General features: G+C 41.0%; 3 protein-coding genes across 3 annotated transcripts in view; 1 reads left to right on the forward strand and 2 right to left on the reverse strand.

Annotated features, from left to right (window-relative positions):
- gnb2 (guanine nucleotide binding protein (G protein), beta polypeptide 2) overlaps positions 1-1,619 on the reverse strand; it is a 10,441-nt gene extending 8,822 nt beyond the window's left edge. Inside the window, exon 1 of the mRNA XM_023404806.2 lies at positions 852-1,619. The gene's annotated coding sequence lies outside the window, so the exon portion shown is untranslated. The remainder of the gene's footprint in view (positions 1-851) is intronic.
- A 2,045-nt stretch (positions 1,620-3,664) lies between these two features.
- On the forward strand, positions 3,665-13,661 carry slc12a9 (solute carrier family 12 member 9). Its single transcript, XM_023404846.2, has 14 exons — positions 3,665-3,940; positions 6,177-6,417; positions 6,557-6,691; positions 6,799-6,936; positions 7,052-7,354; positions 7,474-7,581; positions 7,822-7,933; positions 8,035-8,192; positions 8,278-8,360; positions 8,450-8,574; positions 9,079-9,271; positions 9,374-9,548; positions 10,286-10,432; positions 10,548-13,661. The coding sequence occupies exons 2-14, from the start codon at positions 6,213-6,215 to the stop codon at positions 11,387-11,389; spliced, it is 2,724 nt and encodes a 907-aa protein (XP_023260614.1). The 5' UTR covers positions 3,665-3,940; positions 6,177-6,212; the 3' UTR covers positions 11,390-13,661.
- On the reverse strand, positions 12,230-18,913 carry hsd20b2 (hydroxysteroid (20-beta) dehydrogenase 2). Its single transcript, XM_023404847.2, has 11 exons — positions 18,677-18,913; positions 18,165-18,211; positions 17,905-17,980; positions 17,693-17,803; positions 16,818-16,885; positions 16,668-16,712; positions 16,470-16,504; positions 15,058-15,139; positions 14,855-14,920; positions 13,261-13,410; positions 12,230-13,170 (listed from the first exon to the last, which is right to left on the reverse strand). The coding sequence occupies exons 1-11, from the start codon at positions 18,825-18,827 to the stop codon at positions 13,030-13,032; spliced, it is 972 nt and encodes a 323-aa protein (XP_023260615.1). The 5' UTR covers positions 18,828-18,913; the 3' UTR covers positions 12,230-13,029.
- Between the last annotated feature and the right edge of the window lie 4,640 nt (positions 18,914-23,553).

Consider the following 23,553-nt stretch of genomic DNA (forward strand, 5'->3'; position numbering starts at 1 on the left):
GGGGGGGGGGGTTATGCATCAGAGATCAGTCATGGATGGCTCCAGCCAGATGCTCGGGTGCATGTTTTTGTTGCCTGTGAGCATCGACTGGAGGACTACCCGATTTGTGCTGAAGCCATGCCAATGGACAGGGAGTAGAGCAGTGTGAAAAAAGACAAACACATCATACAGATTCCACCTGCACTGATGCATGGCCTAGTAGCAGACAAGAGGCTGCCTCCTACATGATGCTGCTGATGAGGAGGATGAGGGTTAAGTAGAGTAGAATAAAGCATGTTCTCACTGCCTTAACATTTGAGGGCATTTACTGGCCTCTGAGAGCATGTTTTATAACACAAAGAGACAGAAATTCAAAGATAGGAAGTGTGACTGGCCCCACCCCTTGAGATGCACATCTGATGTGTAACTACACCAACATGGCATGGTTATATCTGCAACTGGAGGAGTGTGCAGAGCCTACTCAGCCACTGCATCTTTCACAGAGTAAAACTGTGTGGCTCTGGTTTACACATGCAGGCCTGGGGATGAAAGCCGCAGTAAAGAGAAAGAGGCCAGATACTGTATGTACTTCATGAGCTTCATTATTTCTCTGTCTGCAGCGTTTAGAGATTCCTGGAGCATTCAAATAGGAAGACAGGCCCCATGAACGCAAGCTACATCACATATTGATCAGCACAGTGATGAAGGCCTTGGCCACATCTTGTTTCAGATACTGAGCTCCTAAAATGCGGATGTAGCTAAATGAATTTAGTCGAAATGATGCCATGAAGAGGCACATCATCACCCAGCCATCTTACAATCAATAGGCTGGCCTACAGCTGCTGTCACAGTGTTTGATAATGGGTGGCTACCTGTTAATTCTCCCGATGATTTTTGCTGCTATTTTTTTCTGCCGTAAAAAAAAAAAAAAAGAAAAACTGAAAGCAACGACCCCAAAAATCCCGCGGATGATCGGGCTATACGTCTTTTTCACTCATTAAAAAAAAAAATTAGCTGCAAAGGAGATCCACTTAGAGCTCCGTGTATCACGATGGGGCTGTTTCCAAATCCTTCAGCAAAACGGCAAACGGAGGAGGGCAACACACATTTCCATTTCTCTGCTTTAGTGGAGCTCCTGAAAAAGATGAAATCTGCTGCTGCTGCTGCTGCTTCTGCTGCTGCTTCTGCTGCTGCTGCCGTTTCCTCTCCGAAAAATGCTTCGGCCTTATTCACGCCCGAAAAATTAACAAATACATCTCTGTCCGATCCGGCGTAAACAAACACAATAATTAGCTGCAGCTCAGTCCCCGGCCCGCATCAAGGATTGTCCATTAAATACTATTCAGCCCGTTTTACTCCGACTCTGCTTTTCGTGACGTTATCCTCGTTTCCTTCCTCTCTTTGGTTTCCTCCTCCCTCTGCCGACACTTCATCAGGGCGGCCGCCTCCGACTCAACTATGAATTACTGAGTAAAATCTGCAAAGTGCCTCATGTAGAAAAAACAATGAGATCAAATAGCTGCAATAAATCAACCCATTAGCAGGTCGACTGTGCGGATTTTCTTCCAGTAAGAGGAGAGGCGGCCCTGTCGATCAGTTATCCACACGGTTCCTGTTTTTTTCTGAATATCATCATTCAGAAACAGGCTGCCAGATCACGCGGTGAGCGTTTGCAGAAGGATCCTCAAATCCGGGCATGAACCATATGTTTCAACCACACCCATCTCTGAAATACTATTAAACCCCATGACCCCCCTCTGATCAGACCACTCTGCAGGTTTGACATCATTTCCACATGCAACAAGTTTATCTGTTCAGAGGGGAAATAAATATGAAGACTGAGTTAACAGATCCTCCAGGTTGCTCAATGCAGGGACTATGATGGGTCCCTGAAAATTGCACAGTGGAAAGCATGAAAATGTTTTGAACATAAACTCCTTCCACTGTAAATTGGAAATTTATCAAATTTACAGAATATAGGCCTGTTGCATGTATTTTCTGTGATTTCTGAGGTCAATGCAAACACAGACGGCTTCCTCATCGGGAAATCAGATCACTAACAGTTGAACTGGCTCCATCAGAGGACATATTGGAGATCTGCTGAGACTTATTTGTTAGTGAGTCATTGGGATTTTCTATGGGATGTTTAAAATAACTTAAATGTGATTCAGACATTCTCCCAGTTTTCCATTAAAATCACAGGTGTCGCAATAGTGTCCTGATTTATTCCATGAGTGTACTAACTTCAGGATTTGTCAGAACAAGTTGTGCTATAGTCACCCTCCACTCAATTATGTGTGTTGCTTATTGTTAGGTGACTTCCTTGGATGCCCAGACTGATGTATGTGCAGGTTGATTTCACATTTGTCTGTTGAAGGGGGAAGTTTCCCTGTGCTCCTCTTAAAACTGGGTTGAACACGTTTGAGTACAAGCAGGATTTTGTGACATCACAACCACCAGTTGTGTAAGTTGCAGCTTACACAAGTATGATGTGGAAACTTGAAGCCAACACTTCACATGCACTTGATTTTTCAATTCAATTTAATTTCAAGTATCTTTTTTCAGTCTATCTTGTCAGCTGTATCCATCATGTCTGTCTGCTCTCTTTGAAGAGACGTTTTTCATAGGGGTAGGCTTGTCCAGGCCAGTACTCACCGTGGGATGGCACAGAAATCAGAAACTTGTCCAGTTTTTGCTGTGTCGTGTGGTGCTGTGCAGAGGTTAGATTATGATGTTTGTGGTCAGAAAGAGTATCTAATGTTTTGTGGTTGTGCAGGTAATAAGAGAGGAACTGTGCAATTTTCTATTATCATTATTATTATTATTTCTAAGTAACATTATTAGCAGCTATCAGTACTTTTGTAGCTTGTACCTGAATGTTTGCTCTTTGAGTTTGGTTCCTTAGTACCTGTTCTTACTTTCATCTAACACATTTTGTTAGATGCTGTACCATGTGTCAAACATAATTATGACTGAAAGCTACCAAGCACCACAGTGAGATCATAATAGCATTAGCACTAGCATTATACACAAACTGATATACCACCCTTCTCTATTTTTCCTCTCTCTGACATCATGCAGTCTCCATGTCCATCACCTTGTTCAATTTTAGTGCTGTTTTCTTTTTGGAGCAGAATGGATCCAAGCTTGTGTGGCTTGCAAATTTCACACGCTGGATTTTAACTATTACAATTACACACACATATATACAAACACACACACAGACATATATGTATATATATATAAATATACATAAATGTACATTTGTTTATCTTTATAGAAAAATCCATAATTTTAGTGATACCTGAGGTTAGTCCTGCCAAATAATAATACTCTCGATAGTGGACGTCATCTTTGTCACAACAGTGACCCCTGGTGTGGAGAAATGCCATTACAGCCCAGCTCACAGTAAAACTTTACATAAGCGCCTGATAGTTGTAGACAGTAGCCAATGTGTATGCATCCATAAGTTTTTTTTCTTGATACATACAACGGATTATCAGCTGAAACAACATTTTATATATTCCACACTGATCTGAAGTTATTGTACTAAGCATTGGTGAGGTCACGTTTGACTAGTCTGCAAATAAGGGGCGTGGTTATGTTAGACAAGCTGTACCTTTGCTCATATTTGTGGTACTTTTGCCCTCCCCTTCAGGCAGTCACATGGGCGGTTTCTGTTCTCCCGTGACACTTTCGAACAAATAACGGAGGGACGAGGCGTGCCATGGCTGCTGTGTTGTTATTGGGCAGCACATCTTTCACAGCATCCAACTCTCGGGACAGGCCACCGGCCTGCTGCAGTTATACTTGGCAGTCCGCTGCGCATCTGACCCAGGACATCATCTTCTGCCAAAAACACAGAGCTGAGACTCACGCAAGGCGAGCTCAGCAAACCCCAGAGAGAAGGCGTTTTCAAGCAGGAAGTGGGTGAAACTGTCTCGGGGGGAGGTTCGGAGAGGTGAGTTTGACTGTCCTCGGTGTTTCAGGGGGGATAACAAACACCACGGGGTGCGTCTCGCTGTAAATATCCTGGATGTTACTGAGTGACACAGTGCAGGAGCTTCTTAAACCGAGTGCGTTGCTTTATTACAGCCGGGTGAAGCGCCGGCGTGTCCACTTCCTGACCTGAACGTGAACCTCAGAACGTAAATAGATATTTACCCCAAAATGGCGCATTATTTATCCACGTTTTTTTTTTCTTTTTTTTTTTACAATTTGCCTCTCAGAAGACGTAAAGTTTTTATGCCGCATTTGCTCCACCCCCATTCTGCGTACATGTGACGGAAAGGTTGATTTATTTTGGTTACCGAGTTGTTTTCTAAAATAGGGTCCGGGGACCCGCAGAGGTAGGTTGATAGGTTCAGGCGGTCCGCATCAAGATCAGCAACATCAGCTCAGTGCGTCACTGGCAGCATCTAGAAGAGCATCAGCTACATCACAGGAACTGAGCTTGATGAGGTGATATGGGTCACTGCATGTATGAAGTTCTCACTGCACCTTCAACTTCCCTGTTTAAACCGCTGACAAGTCATCTTACAACCATGGGGTTGACAGTCTGTCTCATCACATATATTTGACTCAAAACTTGTGCAGCTATCCAGCAAATGAGTCAGCCAAGTGCTCACTGGAAACAAACTGGGCTGCACCAGCTATTGACATGATTGATAATCTGCTGATTAATTTATGCACTGATGACTGATTTTTAATTGTGTAAAATGCGTACTGTGATTGTTCTAGACCCTGAGCTTTAAATACTTGTCTTACTAACAGTCTAAAACCCAAACATATCATATAAGGCAAAGAAAAGCAGCAAATCATAACGTCTTAGCAGCTGGAACCAGTGAGTGTTTTGAGTTTTTGCTTGAAAAATGCAGATGAATTGTCTGCCAATCAATTAATCATCAAATTGTTTGAGTTTTACTGTTGAAATAGTGTCAAAATTGTAGGTAGAAAAAAAAAATCGCCTACTGGGTGTTGTCACCGTAACAATTAGGTGCTTATGTCTCTTGCATATCCTGTCATGCTTTGTTGTGTAATACTTCTGTCCTAGTTTAGGTTTTCCATCATGTGATTCCTTTATGTGATCTAATAATTTGCAGAGAGGGCTGTTGTTGAGACAAATGTGACAGCATTTTCAGAGATGAAAACCTTGAGGAAGAAATGCAAAGGTGGATGCCGGCATCTGAGATAAAGAAAACAAGGAAGGTCACCAATGCTCAGGCAACCGTGCTGAGATGTCTGCTCTTTGGTTTGAGTTGTGTGTAAAAACAAACAAGCAGCTGTGAATCAGGTGACTCCAAATACCAACCTTAGGTGTGAACATGAGCTTTCATTAATGAGTTGTAAACGTCACTTGCAGCCCTTTCCTGTTGGCGTTTCAGTGCTCGATCTTTACTGTGTTTTGTAGTAAAAAAAAATCTCTTTCCTTACTATTAAAGAGTACAAAGATGAGATGTGACTGACTGTGTAAAAAAGTAACAGAACAGGTCAGATGAATTATTCCTCATCGTAGTGTCAGGTGACTGTGTAGCACATGAGTGCTGGTGAACCTGTTGCATTTTATTTTCATACTTGTGTTGAGCCACTGAATCTGACTTGTTTTATCTCATCAAAAAGTCCCAAGCATATTCAGTTTGGCCTCAGATTGTAATATTCGCTCTTCACAACGCTTTAAAGTAAACAATTTATTTATCCGAGGATGGAAGCACTGTTAACGAAATGCATCACATGATTCTGTGCACATGACGATTCTCACTGTAAGGAAGCACTGGAAAGGGCAAAAACCATCACTGGTTGCACTGATGTGAGAAAGCAAATGCCTGTATGTGCCTGTGGCTTGTTGCTACATTTCTTTTGAGAAATAGAAGAATACATGAAGTAAACAAATGCAGTAAACATTATGAGATAAAACTGACATGATATTCTGTCTCACTGTGTCCTTAACATATGGGGAGAGTGTCACATCTTCCATCGTCCAGCCTTTCACTTAGCATGTCTGGAAAAGCAGAGTTGTGCATTACACATAAATTGGGAGATGTGTTTGCCTGTGGGGCTTAACGGTGGAAAGCAATCTGTTTACACACAAAGCAGACGGAAAAAACAGACCATCATCTCAAAATTCAATGCTTCAACCCAAATTCTTTTATGATATTTCTTTAAGTCTAAAACCTTCCTCACTTATTTCTTTTTCGCAGAACAAGGAGACTGGTCTGAAACTCTCCTCACCAGCCATGTCGAGTGAACGCACACCTCTGATCACCTCTGGGGTGTGCGGTCTGTCTGTGACCGCAGCGGCATGCGGTGCAGCCCCGGACCCCACCACAGAATCCAGCTCTGAGAATCCCAGTAAAGACCCTCGTAAATTGAACACCTTTTTCGGGGTGATGGTGCCGACCATCCTCTCCATGTTCAGCATTGTGCTGTTTCTGAGAACAGGTGAGCGCTGCACGTGTGAAGAGATTAGAAAACTATGATCTGCTTTGTGTTGTAGACAGTGGCTGTTTGTATGAATCACTTAGAGTATATCTGAGTCATTGTGCCTCAGGGACTAATGCTGCCATGATCTCTCTTCCAGGGTTTGTGGTTGGTCATGCGGGGCTGTTACAGGGTCTGTTAATGGTGATTGTAGCCTACACCATTATATCTCTTACAATACTGTCTATCTGTGCCATTTCTACCAACGGTGCTATACAAGGCGGTGGAGCCTACTGTATCCTTTCAGAACAAACACATTTTCATTTTCTTGAGTGGTACGTGATCTCACCCACAGTTACATTCATCTCAGTTGAAACTCAAACCTTAATAAAATGTGACCAGACATGATCAGTCGGTCTCTGGGTCCAGAGTTTGGAGGGAGTATTGGTTTGATGTTCTTCCTGGCCAAAGTGTTTGCATGTGGGGAGTATGTTCTTGGTCTTGTGGAGGCCATACTTGATGTATTTGGTTCAGATGCTGGTAAGTTTTGGTTATTTTTTCTTTGTTTAACTAAACTATTTCCCCCACACCATTTAGCACACATCCCGATTTTTGAAAGGATTCTCAGTTTTCTGCCTGTTTTTCTCTGTTTTAGAGTCATCTCTGTCAGGGCGGGTACCAGTACTTCCTCAGGGTTACTGGTATACAGTTTTATACTCCTCAATAGTCCTTCTTCTATGTCTGCTTGTGTGTTTGGTGGGCGCCCACATCTACTCCCGCACCGCCTTCGTCATCCTGCTGGTGGTCACTGTATCCTTGCTTTCCATCTTCATCAGTTCTGTGGCAGTGAAACCTCACGACTTTGTCATCACCCGTCAGGGATCTGGTAACCAGACCCTCCGCTACAACGCCAGCTACACGGGCTTCAGTGCTACCACGCTGAGGAATAACCTGGGCTGTGAGTGTTGAGGTTAAGTGAGGATATGAAAGTCTTTTTACAAGTAAAACCAGATGACACTTATAAATTTAGGAGCATCTATTAAAGGTCTTGCTGTTGTTCCTCATTTTTCTCTCTAGCTGGTTACTCTTTGGACTACAGCACCAACACAGTCATGTCTTTTGCCACCGTGTTTGCCATCATGTTCACCAGCTGCACTGGGATCATGGCCGGAGCCAATATGTCAGGTTAAAGCTTGTTGTCATGATATTACATATATAATTACATTGCATTCCATTATGGCATTGCTGCTTTTACTTTTGAACTATGTGCATGTTATTATTCAGAATAATGATCAGTGTAAGAGCCAACAGATCTTTTACAACCCCACTGTTTACACACATTGCAGTTCAGTATATCATTGTGGTGCATGTACACCCAAAAAAAGCAGGCCCTGATGTTTGCTCTGACTCCACATGTCTCTGAAGGGGAGCTGAAGACTCCGAGTGTTTCCATCCCTAAAGGCACAATCGTCGCCGTCTTTTACACTTTCACAGTCTACGTCCTCCTCTTCCTCCTGGTCAGCGCCACCTGTGACAGGTCTGAAATGGCTTGTTATAGTCTTGTCTGATAAATCTACAGTCTAGTAAATAGTTGCAGTTATAAAACAAAATAGTAGCTATTTGTTTTTTTTTCTTTAGGACCCTGTTGATTCAGGATTATGGGTTCTTCCAGCGCATAAACATCTGGCCCCCGTTCGTCACTATTGGGATATACTGCGCCTCGCTGTCAGCTGCAATGTGCGCTATGATTGGGGCATCACGTATCCTCCATGCTCTTGCTCTGGATCAACTCTTTGGTGAAGTTTGAGGTTTTTACTCACTATATCAGCGCCTTCTTTGTGTACTGAGTCATTTTCTAAGAGACTTTTGTTACCCAAACAGGTTTGCCGTTAGCCCCAGCTGCCATCACATCAAGCTCGGGGAACCCATGGGTGGCAGTGCTGTACACCTGGGGCCTGGCACAGGTGAGCAGAGATTTGGTGGTGTGCAGTCATCTGCTTTCAGAATTATGTGTGCTAACCTGTGGTTTGTTTGTGGTGTGTCTGTGTTTCAGTGTGTAGTGTTTGCAGGCCAGCTCAATGCTGTAGCAAGCTTGGTGACTGTTTTCTACTTGCTTGCCTTCGCTGCTGTTGACCTGGCCTGTCTGGCTCTTGAGTGGGCGTCAGCACCAAATTTCAGGTAATAAGCGATCTATCACTATTAAAGGGAAAAAATTTGTATTAATTGTCTTTACTGACAACTATCAGTGGCTTGTAGGAATTGCTGTCATATTTTTTAACAGCTTGGGACTCAATCCAACAGTGCAGTCAAATTTTCAGAATAACATTACAAGTTTGCAGAGCAGAAATTCAACAAAAGCATCTGCTGTATCTAAAATTAAAATTCCACAATTATACTGTTTCTGCTGAAGAGCCATCTGCTTGTTCACAGTACCATCATTTAGTGTGGCCATAAATTCTTGGCCAGGGGGGTAAGAAAAAAAAATCTAAATGTACTCGCGTCTTCTTACGAAGTGAGATCTGAAAGCCAGAATAATAAACACCAGTCAACATCATCATATAGATTAACAACCTGTTCAGCCTTGCTTGGATATATTATGCTCATATATTTGAAGGGACAGTAAAAGTAATATTTATTGCTGTTCAGTGGCCTCAGTCTTTTTTGTTTCTGTGTGTTTAATAGACCGACCTTCCAGCTCTTCTCCTGGCACACCTGCCTCCTGGGGATTCTCAGCTGTTTAGTCATGATGTTCGTCATTAACCCCGTGTACTCCTCAGGCAGCATCGTCCTGCTGCTACTGCTGCTCCTTTTCCTCCACTACAGATCGCCAACCAGCAGCTGGGGCTACATCAGCCAGGCTCTCATATTCCATCAGGTATCTGGACATACAGCAGACACACACACACACACACACACACACACAAAATCAGCCTAGTTTGTCAACAATGCTGTTCTCCTCTCTCCGCTGTGGTTTTAGGTGCGAAAGTATCTGTTGATGCTGGATGTGAGGAAAGACCACGTGAAGTTCTGGAGGCCGCAGGTGCTGTTAATGGTGGCCAACCCTCGCTCTTCCTGTCAGCTCATCCTGTTTGTCAACCAACTGAAAAAGGGAGGACTGTATGTGTTGGGCCATGTGCAGCTGGGAGATCTGGGTAATGCTCTGTGCTGGCCATCTGCAGCAAACTGTATTAAATTATTCTTATAGATGTGTATAAGAGACAGGTCTTAAATTGTGTCTTTATAGCAGGACATTCTGTAGGTTTGGTAGCTAAGTGAAACTCCCCCTTTTGGCCTTGTCATGTGTATGGATGCCTGTCACTGAGACTACATCATGTGATCATTTTTATCATTCAGTCGGAGGTTGAATGTTGAGGATAAGCAGACCACTCTGATTGGCCTACCTAAAGTCGACAGGCACCATCATGGAAAGCTACCTTGCGGGGCTTTTATTTTCCACCTGCTGCTTCTCTTGCATTATTAATAAAAGAGTATGTTCTCTTTGCACCTCTGTGGCATCAGACTTCAGAGTTTAAACCAGCCAACTCTCAATTCAGAAAAATATCTCAGTCCTTGTTTATTTCTCAAAATGACACCTATCTTGTAAGAAAAATATATTCAGTTTTTAGGAGAGATGCATCTTTGAGGATTCAGAGAGCAACTTGCTGACATATTCTTTCACTCATTAACCCAACTCAGAGATTGCCTTTCTGCCCCCTGGTGTCCACTAGGAGAAATGCAATGTCGAGAAAAGTCATTTACTTGCATTTTCTTTTCTGCAATACTACTGAACTGTGAGGAGTTGTTTGTGTGACACAAAGTCCTGTACTGTAGTGTTGTTTATGAATCAAATCCATGCAGTATATGAATTTCTGCCTTTTGTGTGATTTAGACACCCTGCCGTCAGACCCAGTCCAGCAGCAGTATAACTTCTGGTTGAGCCTAGTTGATAAACTCGGAGTGAAGGCCTTTGTAGATCTGACGCTGTCTCCCTCTGTCAGACAGGGAACACAGCACCTGCTGCGCATTACAGGTTTAGGTAAGCTCTGAATTCTTTTAACCCTCATCATGCCCACATTCAGAACAGATTATCTTTGTACTTTATCTGCACTTGGGGATTCTTGTGCACTCTGCTTTCTGTTTCTCTGTACAAGGTGGCATGAAGCCGAACATGCTGATTCTTGGTTTCTATGACAGCTGCACTCCTGAGGACTTCTTTCTACAAGATACTGCATTCTGTGACTCATCAATAGGTCAAAGTAATGAGGGAGAATATAATTTTGGGGTTGACCTGCCTTCATTACAGGCCCATTTCCCTCCAGTCCGACACGTTGAGAGCCCGCGCTGGCTATCACCAGAGGAGTACGTAGGGATAATTTCTGACGCCATTAAAATGAACAAGAACGTCTGCCTTGGCCGCTATTTCTTCCAGTTAGAGGGAGAGGGTAAAGATAGTAAGGTCGACGGATCAGAGCGCACAATAGATGTGTGGCCTCTTAACCTGCTCCAGCCAGGCAGCCGTGATTATGAGGACGTGTGCAGCCTCTTTCTGCTGCAGATGGCCTGTGTGCTCAACATGTCCAGCAAATGGCGCCATGCAAGAATGAGAATCTTCCTGAATGTGGAGACTGAGTCCAGCGACCAGGGCTGGGTGGTAAACGAAGAGACGTTTCGAGAGTTGCTGAGGAAGCTGCGGATCAGGGCTGCAATAAAGATTGTGCCATGGGACTCTGTGGTGCAGCACCATGCTCAGCCAGACAGGGAGCATTCTGCAGAGCAGCCACAAGCTCTGTCTGAGGGCTTCTTGTCGGCGGTGAACAGTATGTTAGTGGAGAACAGCTCGCAAGCTGCTGTTCGCTTCCTGTATTTACCTCGACCCCCTGCTCATCACAGTCAGGCACAGCAGTACGTAGCTCAGCTAGAGGCGGTGACCAGTGGTTTAGGGCCAACGCTTCTGATTCATGGTGTTACACCGGTCACTTACACTGATCTCTGAGCATGTGCAGTCAGGAGTTTTTGCTCATGTTATATCATTTTATATTGTACATGCAGCAAAGTCTTATCTGACTTTGCTGTTTAGTTAGGTGAAAGTATAAACTCTAGGATAATTTCCTATTTTCACATACTTGAACTGGCTTGGTGATTTAGCCAAGAAATGGGAGAAACTAACATCTTTTGGTCATGTTTGTGATATAACCTTTTGTTTGCATTAGCTTAAGGTCTTTAGGTCTGTCTTTTCACATGAGACAGATGAAAATGTGTCAAAGTCTCTTCAGAACAAAAACACACTTTGTTTTGAACATTACGGGTTGTCTAGGACACTGAATATAGAAATGTCTATATATAATTTCAGGGATGAAATTATAAATCTGTGGTGTTTTGTGATACCGATTGACCACGGTAAATATATTACTGGTTCAGTTTCGAAAGGATTTTGTATTAATTCATGAGAATTCATCTTAAGTCCTTTGTGTTTTTGTTGCTTGCTTTTTCCTTCATTCTAACATTTCTGCTGGTTGTTGGACCAAGTGATCAAAAGGCTTTTTGTTTCTGCACTGAACCGAGTTCTGATATTTGTTCTCCATGCACTTTTGCTGTTACATGTGTATCTCCAGTATTCACAAAGGGAACTGTTGTGTACATTGGAGCTCAGAATAATAGCATTGATTGCTGGTTTATATGCTAACTTAAAAAACATGGGACTTTTGTGCTTCACAATGCAAACTGTCAAAAATACACCAAAAAGGGTTACACATGGTTACTCTTAAGTTACTGAAAAATAATGAAGAGCATGTGAATTCAGTCTCAGTCAGGACCAAGGATGATTTGGACCAAGTCAAGGTTGAAACCAGAGTAAGTTCTCTTATTTTTACTCAGCAAATAATTAACCACATTTACAAAATACAGTATGGGTAAAATGAGTAAAATGTTACAGTACTCTTTTCATGTTTTGTTTTACAGCATCCAACACTGCATGGATCTTTAACAAACTGTACATAGAAATTTGCTGAAAAAGCATCTTGCATGACTTGGCTTTACCTTTTTACCATGTTCCGTCATGAGTTGTGATTAATGGTCACTGAAAGCCTTAAATGACTGACTCTTGTTTACTAATTCACTTGAATGGGAAAGTGGTCTCAGACTTTTGGACCCCACTGTACACAGGAGTAAATATAGGCCAAATGTACTGTGTATTGTTATCTTTGCAACTGTTATATTGTATAATTGTGAGAGACTATGTATTTAAAAGATTGCTTAATTGCAAATTGTGTCTGCAGATCTGTCAAGTGTAATAATACTATACAGCAATAGCAACAATAGAGGGACAAACTGTTAATGTTTCCCTGCAGATGTTGTGACTCAGTGCTACTTAAAGGTCGAGTGAATAAGGCTTTTGAACATGTTCGCCTCCATAGATAATTAAAACATCATGCAATAATTAAGAATAAACAAATAACAAAATATAACTATATTTATATGCATAGTGTGGCCTTTAACTCTGCTATGATATTATACATTTTTAAGGTATCTGCAGTGGACCTACAATGAAGATAATCTTTTATAATGGTCATATTCAGCTGCAAAAACCAACATTCATGGCATTCATTTAGTGAACTTCAGCTTCTGTGCAGTTGATTATTCCTCCTTTTCTCTGAGCTTCTCTTCCCTGCACGCTTGTATTTCATGTTCATTCATCTCTGCGAGGTTTCGTAGTTTTCTGATGAGGAATGTTGACATACGAATCCAGTCCGGCATGAGTATTGTGAGAGCCATGTCCTGTGAGATGACAGGAAAGAGAAGGTGAGATGTTAAGATATTGCAGCAGCTGACAATATGTAAGTGATCGTAGTCACTCATCTCTCTGACCTGGAGTGCGTGGGATAGACATCCGCTGGTGTAGCTGGAGTGACCCACAGTGTTCAAGGCTTCATGGGCGAACCCTGAAGCGCTTTTTACAAAGTAGTTGACGTTCATGTTGTTAGTCATGTTGGTGGACACCATGAAGGGGGCCACACACTGGGGAAACATTAAGTGTTGTTTCATGGGTTGAACTTGCTTTAATATCATGAAGCAAAAACACCAAAGAGGCTGAAAGGCATTAAGTGCAGTGCAGAAAAATCCAAAGTACAGTAAGTCTGATGCAGCCTCACATGCAAGAAATGAAAAAAAGAGGAAGATAACATGAGTCAGTGAAAGCAGCAGGGAGCAAAGGCTCATTTTTAAAGCTTCATGTTTGTTCAACTAATAAAAACACACTGTTCAAATTACTCTGGCTATTCCCTCTGTGGAGCGCTGCATACATCCGAACCTCAAATTATTTCCCAACCACATCAAAACTGAAAAAAGGTAGCTGAGTCAGGGCAGATAAAATAATCTGTTAACCCTTATTATGTGGACAATGTATAATTTAACTTCAGCACAGTTATAGGGGTCAGATTGTCACGCTGTCTCAGTTTTTACCCTCTTAAGTAACTTAAAGGGAACCTCTCTCTCTCCACAATGATGGCACATAAAGTATGTTTACAATTGAACAACATACTGTATTTCTATTAAAACTGGAGCTAACCGATCCCTCATCACCCTGTATCATGTATTTATCTGTGTATTAGAACTATAGAACAATAAATTGGCCGGGCCAATCAGATACATGGTATTAGCTATATATTGGCCACAGAAATTTCACAAAAACAAAATGCCAAAGATATGATTGAGGTCACTTAGAAACAGTGTCTGCTGGACAAACTTACATAGTTTGTCCAGCAGAGAGCAATGACGAGTTTGCTCTTCAAATGTAAAGTGAAAGAAATCCACCTGGAAATGGAAATGTGGTGTAAATAAATGTAAAGCCCAGTCTTATCAAGCTGCTTTTTACCATCATTGAGTACTAAAAGTCATAAAACAGGTGACAAAACCAGGTAGTACAACAAGAATCTGCATTATTCTTTGTTTTTACAAGATACTAACATTTATTTCTAGAGAATTCTTAAAAATAAGTCACTTTTTTTTGGAAATATATTGAAATACTCTCTTGCTTTAAGAAAATAAAACTTTAGAGCTCAATAACAGACAAACTTTACATGATAAGATAGTGATTTTTATACAATAAACCTTTGTAGCCATTTCAAAAACAGAGTCTGAATGCAGTTTATTTACAGTTAATTGCATGTCAGTACATGCAGATAATGCTGTATTCAAACAGTGAGTGAGTCCCATAGTTACACGGGCAGAAGAATTAACCCTTGAAATGTGTTGTTCACTGTTAGTCAATGCCTCAAAGTGAAGCTTCTGTACATTGTAAAATCACACAGGGGGTGGTGATACCGTCATAACGGGGCTTATATGTGTTTCACAAAACGTATATTGACAAGTTACATTGGATTGAAATTCGCTTTTTGGCTTTTGCAATTTCAGACAATGAATCACAAATAAGCTCCAATTTGAGCTCAGCTGCATACTTTACCTGAACTATAATTCCCTTTGACTTGTACTCAGCATGCAGACACTGTGAGAAATATGTAACAAAAATCTGAAATAAAGAAGAAAGTCAAAGTCACAAAAAAGCAGAGCAGTGAGACAGTGCCATGAAGTTGTGCACTAATGAGGGAATGTGTGCGCATGATCTGGATATGATGTGTTTGAATGAATGTGTGGATGAGAAAGTACCTTGGTGGCAGAATAAAGGGACAACAAAGGCTGTGGACGGATGCCCACTTCAGAGGAGATATTGATGATCAAGCCTTTCCTTCTGCAGAAGGGATGAAAGATAAGCTATGAATTCACTCTGTACCCAAGAAAATTTGAATCGACGGCAACTGGATGGTTGCAAATACTTCTTCAGTACTGTTGACTGGTGAAGAGACCCAGGTACTTAGCCTCTGTGGGGTCATTCTCAAATTCTCAAGGCCATTGATGTGACTTGGTTCGTTAGTGCTCCTGTTGCCCCCTTGTTGTAATGACAGTTGTTAGAGTCACTGAGTCACCTGAAGTGTGAATGGTTGTTAAATCTCCTGGCACGGGTTGAAAGGACAGCATTGATGCGTGGTGTCGTAAGCCTCTGTTGAGTGATGGTTTCTCTACTTTGACATAGATAGCCTCCTTAACCCCTTCTTAAAATCATCTGTCCTCCGTATCTAATATATGTACATCACTGTTATCAAAAGAGTGTCCATTATCCTTCAGGTGTAGGTAAACCTCTGAGTCTTGGGTAGGGTTAGGGTTAGTGCCGGAGGAGTTGGCCCTCCTGTGTTGAGCCATGTGTTTGTTTAGTAGTTGTTTGTTTTCACCAGTGTAAAGGTCTGTGCATACCTCTTTGCTTTGGGCTGCAGCCACTCTTGTGTTCCAGTGGTTGGTGAGAGTCCAAGAGTACGTACTGGTCTGTATGGTTGGGTTTCCTGTATACTCCAATGTAAAGGCTCCTGTCCTCTTCAAGGTGTACAGCATAGTCCAAACAAGGCAGGCTGTTCGCATGTGAACTTAATGTTTCTGTTGACTAAGTTGATATGTTCTGCGAAGCCTTGCATTTCTGGGTTTTAATTTTGACCCATGTGTTTGAACCAGCGGCTTGGTGCAGGCATTGCCTTTCAGTTTCCACCACTTCCATTGTTGGTGTGCATGTAAACAATGAGGTTACATCATAGGTCACTATAGTTTCATCTGGGTCCAGTTTCAAGCCTCAAACCTTGTTTACAAAGTCCATGGAATGCTAGGATGGTAGCTATATACTTGGCAATGTTATAAGTTACCGAGTTGATGCTACTGATGATGGGCCACACATATCTAAACCAATGGCTTCACTTTACAACAACCAGGAGCACCATGTGACATCACTGGCCTTGATAACAACCCTAAACAGGCTAAAAACCTGGATCTCCTCACCTGTCAGTCAGAACCGAAGAAGCCTCTTGGATGAGAGCTTTGAAACATCTTCAGGTATTTACAGCCAAGTCCAGTTGCCCTCGATTCAACTTTTCTTTGATAACCATGACTTAGATGAGTGAGAATCTTCACAGACAAATTCATGCTGTACTCTCATTATTTCACCCCCACTGTAGATCTCTGAATATTTGTGACAATACCTTTCAATCATGCCTGGAAGAACAAGTCTGGTCATCTGAGTGAAGATAATATAAATCATCATAAATCTTTTTTTATACAGCAAAAACCAAAACTGTGTTCAGATACAGTGGAAACAGTGAATACTGATGCCTGAAGACGAAAAACACACATAAACACATAGTCACACAGTAAATACTCACATACTTTGTATATCTTACCTGAGGGACAGACAGCATGTTACAGTTGATAACCTGAGTGATTTTCTGGTCAGAATATGAGCACAAGGGAAACTGTATGTGAATGACAGGTAAAAAGAAATCCTCCAGTGTATTGTCTACAGAAAATTACTTTTATAACGTCAAACTTACCTGTTCAGCATCTGGTATTTCCAGGAAATAGGCAAAATGATCAGAATAGGTCATTCCTACATTGTTGACTGTGTGGGTTACAAAGACACAAACAAGGAACATTGTTCATCTTATTTATTCAACACGATGTGCTACAGATGGATCAATCATTAGAGGAATAGTTCCTCATTTTGGGAAATACGTGTTACTATCTCACTGAAAGTTAGAGGAGAAGATTTATAGCACTTTCATATCTGTATGATAAAGAACTACAGCAAACAGTCTGTTAGCTTAGCTTAGCCCAAACACTGCAACCAGAATGAAGCAACTTGCCTGGCTCTGTCCAAAAGTAACAATGTCCTGCCTACCTAAAGTTCACTAATTAACATATTAGATCTTGTTTATTCCAGCCAAAACAAAGGTTAAAAAATGACGCATTGTGATTTTATGGGAGGTTACATGTGGGCCTATTTTTTAGCTGTGCCTTCCCAATATCTCTACTGGTTGCCTGGCAACCTAGAGACTCGAGCAAACTACTGTGCTCAGCACAGAAATAGTCTTCTACACAACCCCTCATGAACTTTACAGGAGCTGGTAGGTAGATTTTGTTGCCTTCAGATGGAGCCAGGCTAGCTGTTTCACCCCGCTTCCAGTCTTTGTGCTAAGCTAATCTAAGTGGATGCAGGCGGCAGCTTCATATATAGACAATAGAGTGGTATCACTCTTCTCATCTAGCTTTCAGCAAGCAAATAAATAGGCGTATTTATTGCTCGCAAAAGACTGACACTCTGACCTATGAGGCTATCAGTTGTTTTATCAAATATTTCTCATTTCATTGGGCATCTACATAATTTACTTTTGCTTGTCCTCTGCTCTATAATTAGTTTTCCTGTTACCCAGAATTCCGATCTCCAGGCCCTGTAGTTCCTTGGCTATAGCAGGGTAGATGCTATTGCTTTCTGTGAAGTCTGCTTGGATGATGCGAGTCTTTCGTCCAAAACGATCCTCTAAAGGAGAGAAAGAATATTTTGGATGATTTCGGCTTTGGAGTTGCACATGGAAAGACAAATGTGTTGTCAGTGACGAGGAAACAGCAGCAGAACCTTACCTATCTCTTTGGCAACCATTCGAAGCTTATCATCAGATCTGCTTACCAAAATGACATCCAGGCCTCTCTGCGCCAACTAGAAGGAGGCATGCAGACAAACAGGTTTTGTCACTCTTAACCAACAACCAACTATACACTGGTGAAAACTGAAACACTTGATCTAAAACAACTTAACAAATATCAGCCAACTATCCTCAGCTCCAAACACGACATTTGATTCAAAAAATGGTGATTGTTGTAGATGGAAGCTGGAGACTCACCTCACTGGCATAAGCTTTACCTATGCCAGATGTGGCACCAGTGACAACTGCACAACGAAGAAAGCACAGAAATATTAATGTTAATTTTTTTTAATTCTTTTAAAACATTTGTAGAGATTTTGATACAGGGATCACAAACTGACACACAGATTTTAAATCTTTGCAGCTAATGAGAGTCAAATGTTCCATTAAAAAGGAATGTGAATGTCTTATCAAGTCGCCAATCAAACAGGCTTCATAGATGGAGTCTGGTGTTTGCTGCTGCAGATGAAAGCTTGTGTTCAAAGAGAATCCAGATATACCTGCACTTGGTTATTAACCTAACCACAGGTTTTTAATTAGATCTACATTGTCTACGGCATTGGTATGTGTTTCACACACATGCATGCGCATACACACACACACACACACACACACACACACACACACACGCTAAAAGACACTGTTAACATTTTGTTTTGCTCTAAAAGCAACCTCTAATAGAACATTACGTATATTGTCATTGACTTTACCTGCCCATTGTCCATATGTCCTTAAATCCTCTTGCCAAAGCTCTGACAACACAAACTCTCTTAGTCCACACCAACATCTCCAGGCCAGTTTCAGTAGGTGGAAAACAACCATGAATCCACCAATGGTGGTTAGGACTTCAGTGAATGACATTGTGCAGCAGGGCTCCTGACTGAACTAGATTCCCATGTAGCCCAATGGGCAAAATTTTAAAAGGTGCTGAATCCTAAATTAATATTATAAGGGATGACAATGTTTTTATGTACTGTGTTACACAGTGCTCCTCCCACACTGCTCCACCCCTCACTGTGTGGCACGAGGATAAGCTTGGCAGACAAGCAACACCCCTAGAAACACACAATGCACCTGCACCGTGCAAACTCCCTGCAGAATGAACTGTAGGAACTGTTTAAACTTTTAAAATTAAATTAAAAAACTATTGAATAATTAAACCTAATTTCTTGTCAAAATAATTTTCAAAAAGAGTTGCCTCAACTGAACTTAGTGCCTCTACACACGTGTGATCTTGAGGATCATCTGGATCATCTGGGAGCTTTATTCATTTTAAAGCATTAACACACTCTCTGAAAACGAAAAAAGAATTTGACTATTGAAATATTTGTGCATAATCATACTTTTCTGGTTGCATGCTATATCACATTACTAATACATTTTTATCAACTAAAACATCAAATTGCAGTTAAATGCAAGTTTGGAAATAACAATAAAAAGAAGGAAATGACAGTAAAAAGTAAAGAAAACCTCAACAAAAAAGCATAAATTACCTACATTGTCCTGTTGAAATGCACAGTGTGCAGGACATACAAAGTTGTGTTTTTGTAATTCGAGAAACAACTATAAGTTATTTCTATTGGCAGGATGTGCTCATCCCATATTGTTGCATATTGGGTATGGGGAAAAAAGACATTTATTTTATAGGGAGACTCAAGCAATTTAATGCATCACTTCCGAAAAAAAAAAAAAAAAGAATTGTGAAAATCAAAGAAGTTGAGATAACCTAACTTTTAGTCCCTATTTTGGGTCAAACACCAAAAAAATAGATACTATGAGTCCCATAGTGCAACTTTATAGTTAAATCCTTTCTGCCTAATAAATTCCCACATCTTTCAAGCTCCATGACAACAATTCATAGCACAGACTTTCTGACAAAAATTTGTGGTGTCACGAAAGCACATCCAGTATAAAATAACTGCACCTCATTACGCGGGTAACACTTCCATCTAATCACAAAAGCCCAAAACAAAACTATGACTTCTCAAGGAGCTGCAGTGGAGATAAAAACAATAACGTAGCTGTGAACATGACATAGTATTTCTGACAGCTGATTAGTTTTTGCTACAGTAACAATCTGTCAGGTTTTAATGTCAGCAGAAACAGTCCTACCAATTCATGCAAAAACACGGATAAACCTGAAAATGCTCCAGATTAAATGTATGAGTGATAATATTTGTGATAGCTTAAAAATTCCAGTTGTACGTATATATATGCAGTCCAATGATGGGAAAAAGCTGCTTATCATCTAAAAGATAAATATTTGTCTGTATTGCTTTGATAAACCTTTGAGTCGTACTCAGATGGTTTGTTAAGTTGAAGTTAAATTCATTTAATTTTAACGTCTGTAGGCTTTTATTTTCTTAACCTTGAACACTGAGTGGATAAAATAACATTTGAGACATTTCCCCTACTACTGATTCCTTGTTTCTAACAGACACTTCGAATGAATAATAAGAGCCATGTCAAGCTGGGGTGAAGTGATACAATTTACACTGAACTTACGCTATGGCTTTCCTACATGGGGCTACTTTCTTTCAGATTCCAACCCTGTGATTTTTTTTTTTCACCACATATTTGACTCTTAAACATAAAACAAGAGAGGCAGAGGGGGATTGTTCCCAAGACTAAGTCATTCACAGGGCAAATTGGGCAACTACCCTGGGGAACCCGGTCCTCAAAGAGATGGGGATGTTTTATTGATTGATTAATGTATGCTGTCAACTGGCACCTATCTCGGTTTTGTTGACAAATTCACTTCAGGAGGCTACCGTCAACCACCAGGGGGAGCTGCTGGGGTCTGAAAGGTCACAGCTGGACCTAGATTTGACAGAGAGCCACATCCGTGGTGGCAGAGCTGCTCAGTCGACACTCATTAATGTGTACATTTAATTGTGCATGTGTGAAATTTGTTGTTGTTTTAAATTTCCCTTCATCCATATCTAAATGTCAAAGAAAAAATCCAGAGCACACCAGTGTAATAGTGAACATGAATACAACAGACAATACAATTTAAGATTATTTAAAGTTAAAGTTCAAAGGATAACACAGTTCACTTATAACTGCAATAGTGCAATATATCATGTATGGAGTTTGTGGTGGAGGGAGGGGGATACAATGTGTTTGTGGAGGAATAACAAGGGGAAAGACCAAGGACTGTGTAACTCCTTCCATAAGGACATAAGGTCTGTCAGAGGTCAGACATGAATGGGGTGGCAAGTGATGGTCCTTTTTTATTTACTTATATGTAAATGTATGTGATGACATATGATGACATTAATGTTATTTCTCTAGTCAGGTTGTGCATCTTAACAAGGTGCATCATACTGTCTCGGGTTGTTATCTTGTAAAATAATGTATGAAATCCATGTCAATGTGTTTTTTAAAATCCCTATACAGCATATTTTACATTCATGTAATCAGTGAATGTGTAATAATTTTTTTTCAGCTTTTGAAACCTTTCAAAACTGTTATTTCTCTTCTATTTAATTTTTCTTTTTAAGTTGCACTTGCATTTCTGAGACGAAAAATATGCTTCAATGCTAAAATATGCTATATCTGCTGCTTACATTTTTCTGATACTGCATGAAGCCAGAGCTCTCAGGAAACCTCTGACACCAGTGTCTGAGAACAGTGACAGGAGGTTTAGTACCTAACATGCATTTTATGTAACAATCTCAAATGCTTTTCAGGGAGGATTCCTTGCTTTCCTTATGCAGCTCTGATCCTGAGATCCAGAAAAGACTGAGTGATGTCACAGTGGGAGGTGGCCAAATCAATTCACCTGATCAATTTAGTGGGGTCATTGAGGAGGCAAGTATCTAAGCTTCTCTATCGCTCCTCCCACAGCCTTTTCTCAGTATTTGATTAATCAACTTGGACAAATAGGTTCAACAGAGAAAGTAAAGAATTCCAAGAGACAGATGTACTTCTAAATCATCGAATCACGCAACAGATTTGCAAGTCATGTGACCAAGCCTGGGAATGTCTGTTGAGGGCAGAGGTCATAGTAGAATGTAGAGAGATTGCATTTAGATTTAGATTTAAATAAAATAAATGCTTAGTGAACCAAATCCCAATGCTCTTTATTCTCAAAGTCAAATCACATTTCTCTATAAATACTGAATGCATGTAACTTCACATGTTTTGCTTGCATGACTGTGGTTGTTGGTTCTGTCTACAGATGAATAACATAATGAGCGAAGTACAGGTCAGAAGTGCTGGTGTCCTCCTATCACTATTGTGCTGGTAGCTGCTGCCTCTGCAGTAGGCCAATCTGGTTCTTTGCTCAGCTGGGCTGGCTTTATGTCTGACCTTGCTTTGAAGTGATCTCTGTCAGTGCCGTTAGCCATGTCGCTAAGAGGCTTGTGGGCAGCAGATCAGTTTAGCACAGCCTCACCTGACTAATCTGATTACTTCAACAAGGCTGCTATCAATGTGCAGGACAGGGTAAACAAGAACAAACACATCCTCGCTCGTCCAAATGTGGTATAGACTACCCTTCATATTCACAAAGTTCAGCAACAATAACTGAAGCTATGTGTTTTATCATATTTCCTGTATTATTTGTGAGCATCTTTGCATTTAAAAACTCTTTCAAATGTGGTGCCCCCCCCCCCCGGCTTAAATTCCAGCTGTAGTGATGCAGTGAACTGTACATGCAGCCAGGTCAAAAGAGCAACAGCAGGCTTTCAGTAGCTTACCACAAGATATTTTCAGCCCTCAGCTCCAGCTCAAATAGTTCTTATGCCTTTATTAGGAGGGGCCCCCATATGTAAGGTGCTCATATTGACCTTTGAACTATGACTGAAGAGAGAGGCTTTAAAGATGTCAGCATGGGCATGAACCCTCAGATTCTGTGAAGAAAGCTGGTCACATAAGGATAGCATGACATCATTTATCAATCTAAGAAGCTGTTATTAATCGTGAACATTTTCTGGTATCTTATCAGGGGTGAGCTTCAGTTTATTGAGGGAAAAATGTTATATTCCAATCTGTGGTTGGCTCAGTGACATCTGTTTACTTTGATAGGATAAAAGAGGAACTTTACTGATGTGTGGTTAGTCGTGCTTAGTTTCAGTTAGCATCTATAGCTATACTGTAGCAAGACTAGAGAAAGAGCGAAGGAGTAAGTGAGTAATGGTCTCAAGGATTTGAACTGGAGCAGAAGGGTTACATGATGCTGCAGACACAGGCGTCTTAATCCACTGCACCAGCTTCAAGAACCAGGTGATTACAAGCAATTTTATGATAGCAATGCAATTATTAACACTGCTGGTTAGTATGAGTGAGTTTATTCATTCTTTTATTTTTCTATTTGCTTCAGGCCCATTATAGTCATTTATAAGGATTATGGGTTGAAAGTGAACATTTGAAGCATGGTTTTTGGTGAGCGTCCCTGTTTTAGCACAAAAGGCCCTTGATTTCAAACAGGTGGAGTTGGAGAGAGGGGCAGTAAATCAGTCCAAGCTCAGAGTTAGCCACCATTTCCATCCCAATCCCAGTTCTTACTATTAAAATAGCAGCTGAATCCATCAATCAAATCAGCATATACATATGAAACATATGACATACATATGAAATTTTC

The sequence above is a fragment of the Seriola lalandi genome, unplaced genomic scaffold (genome assembly GCF_002814215.2).
Source record: "Seriola lalandi dorsalis isolate HSWRI2012SDOR001 ecotype SW California unplaced genomic scaffold, Sedor1 jcf7180002054256, whole genome shotgun sequence".
Classification (NCBI taxonomy): Eukaryota; Metazoa; Chordata; class Actinopteri; order Carangiformes; family Carangidae; genus Seriola; species Seriola lalandi.

Bases quoted from the DNA above. Each gene is read 5' to 3' on its own strand.
- slc12a9 (XM_023404846.2), top strand. From the start codon at position 6,213: ATGTCGAGTGAACGCACACCTCTGATCACCTCTGGGGTGTGCGGTCTG. The intron at 6,937-7,051 runs GTAAGTTTTGGT...TCTCTGTTTTAG, and splicing joins TGTATTTGGTTCAGATGCTG to AGTCATCTCTGTCAGGGCGG. The intron at 8,361-8,449 runs GTGAGCAGAGAT...TCTGTGTTTCAG, and splicing joins ACACCTGGGGCCTGGCACAG to TGTGTAGTGTTTGCAGGCCA.
- hsd20b2 (XM_023404847.2), bottom strand. From the start codon at position 18,827: ATGTCATTCACTGAAGTCCTAACCACCATTGGTGGATTCATGGTTGTT. The intron at 13,411-14,854 runs GTAAAGTATGCA...ATGTTTCCCCAG, and splicing joins CAAAGGGAATTATAGTTCAG to TGTGTGGCCCCCTTCATGGT. The intron at 13,171-13,260 runs GTCAGAGAGATG...GTCATCTCACAG, and splicing joins GTCTATCCCACGCACTCCAG to GACATGGCTCTCACAATACT.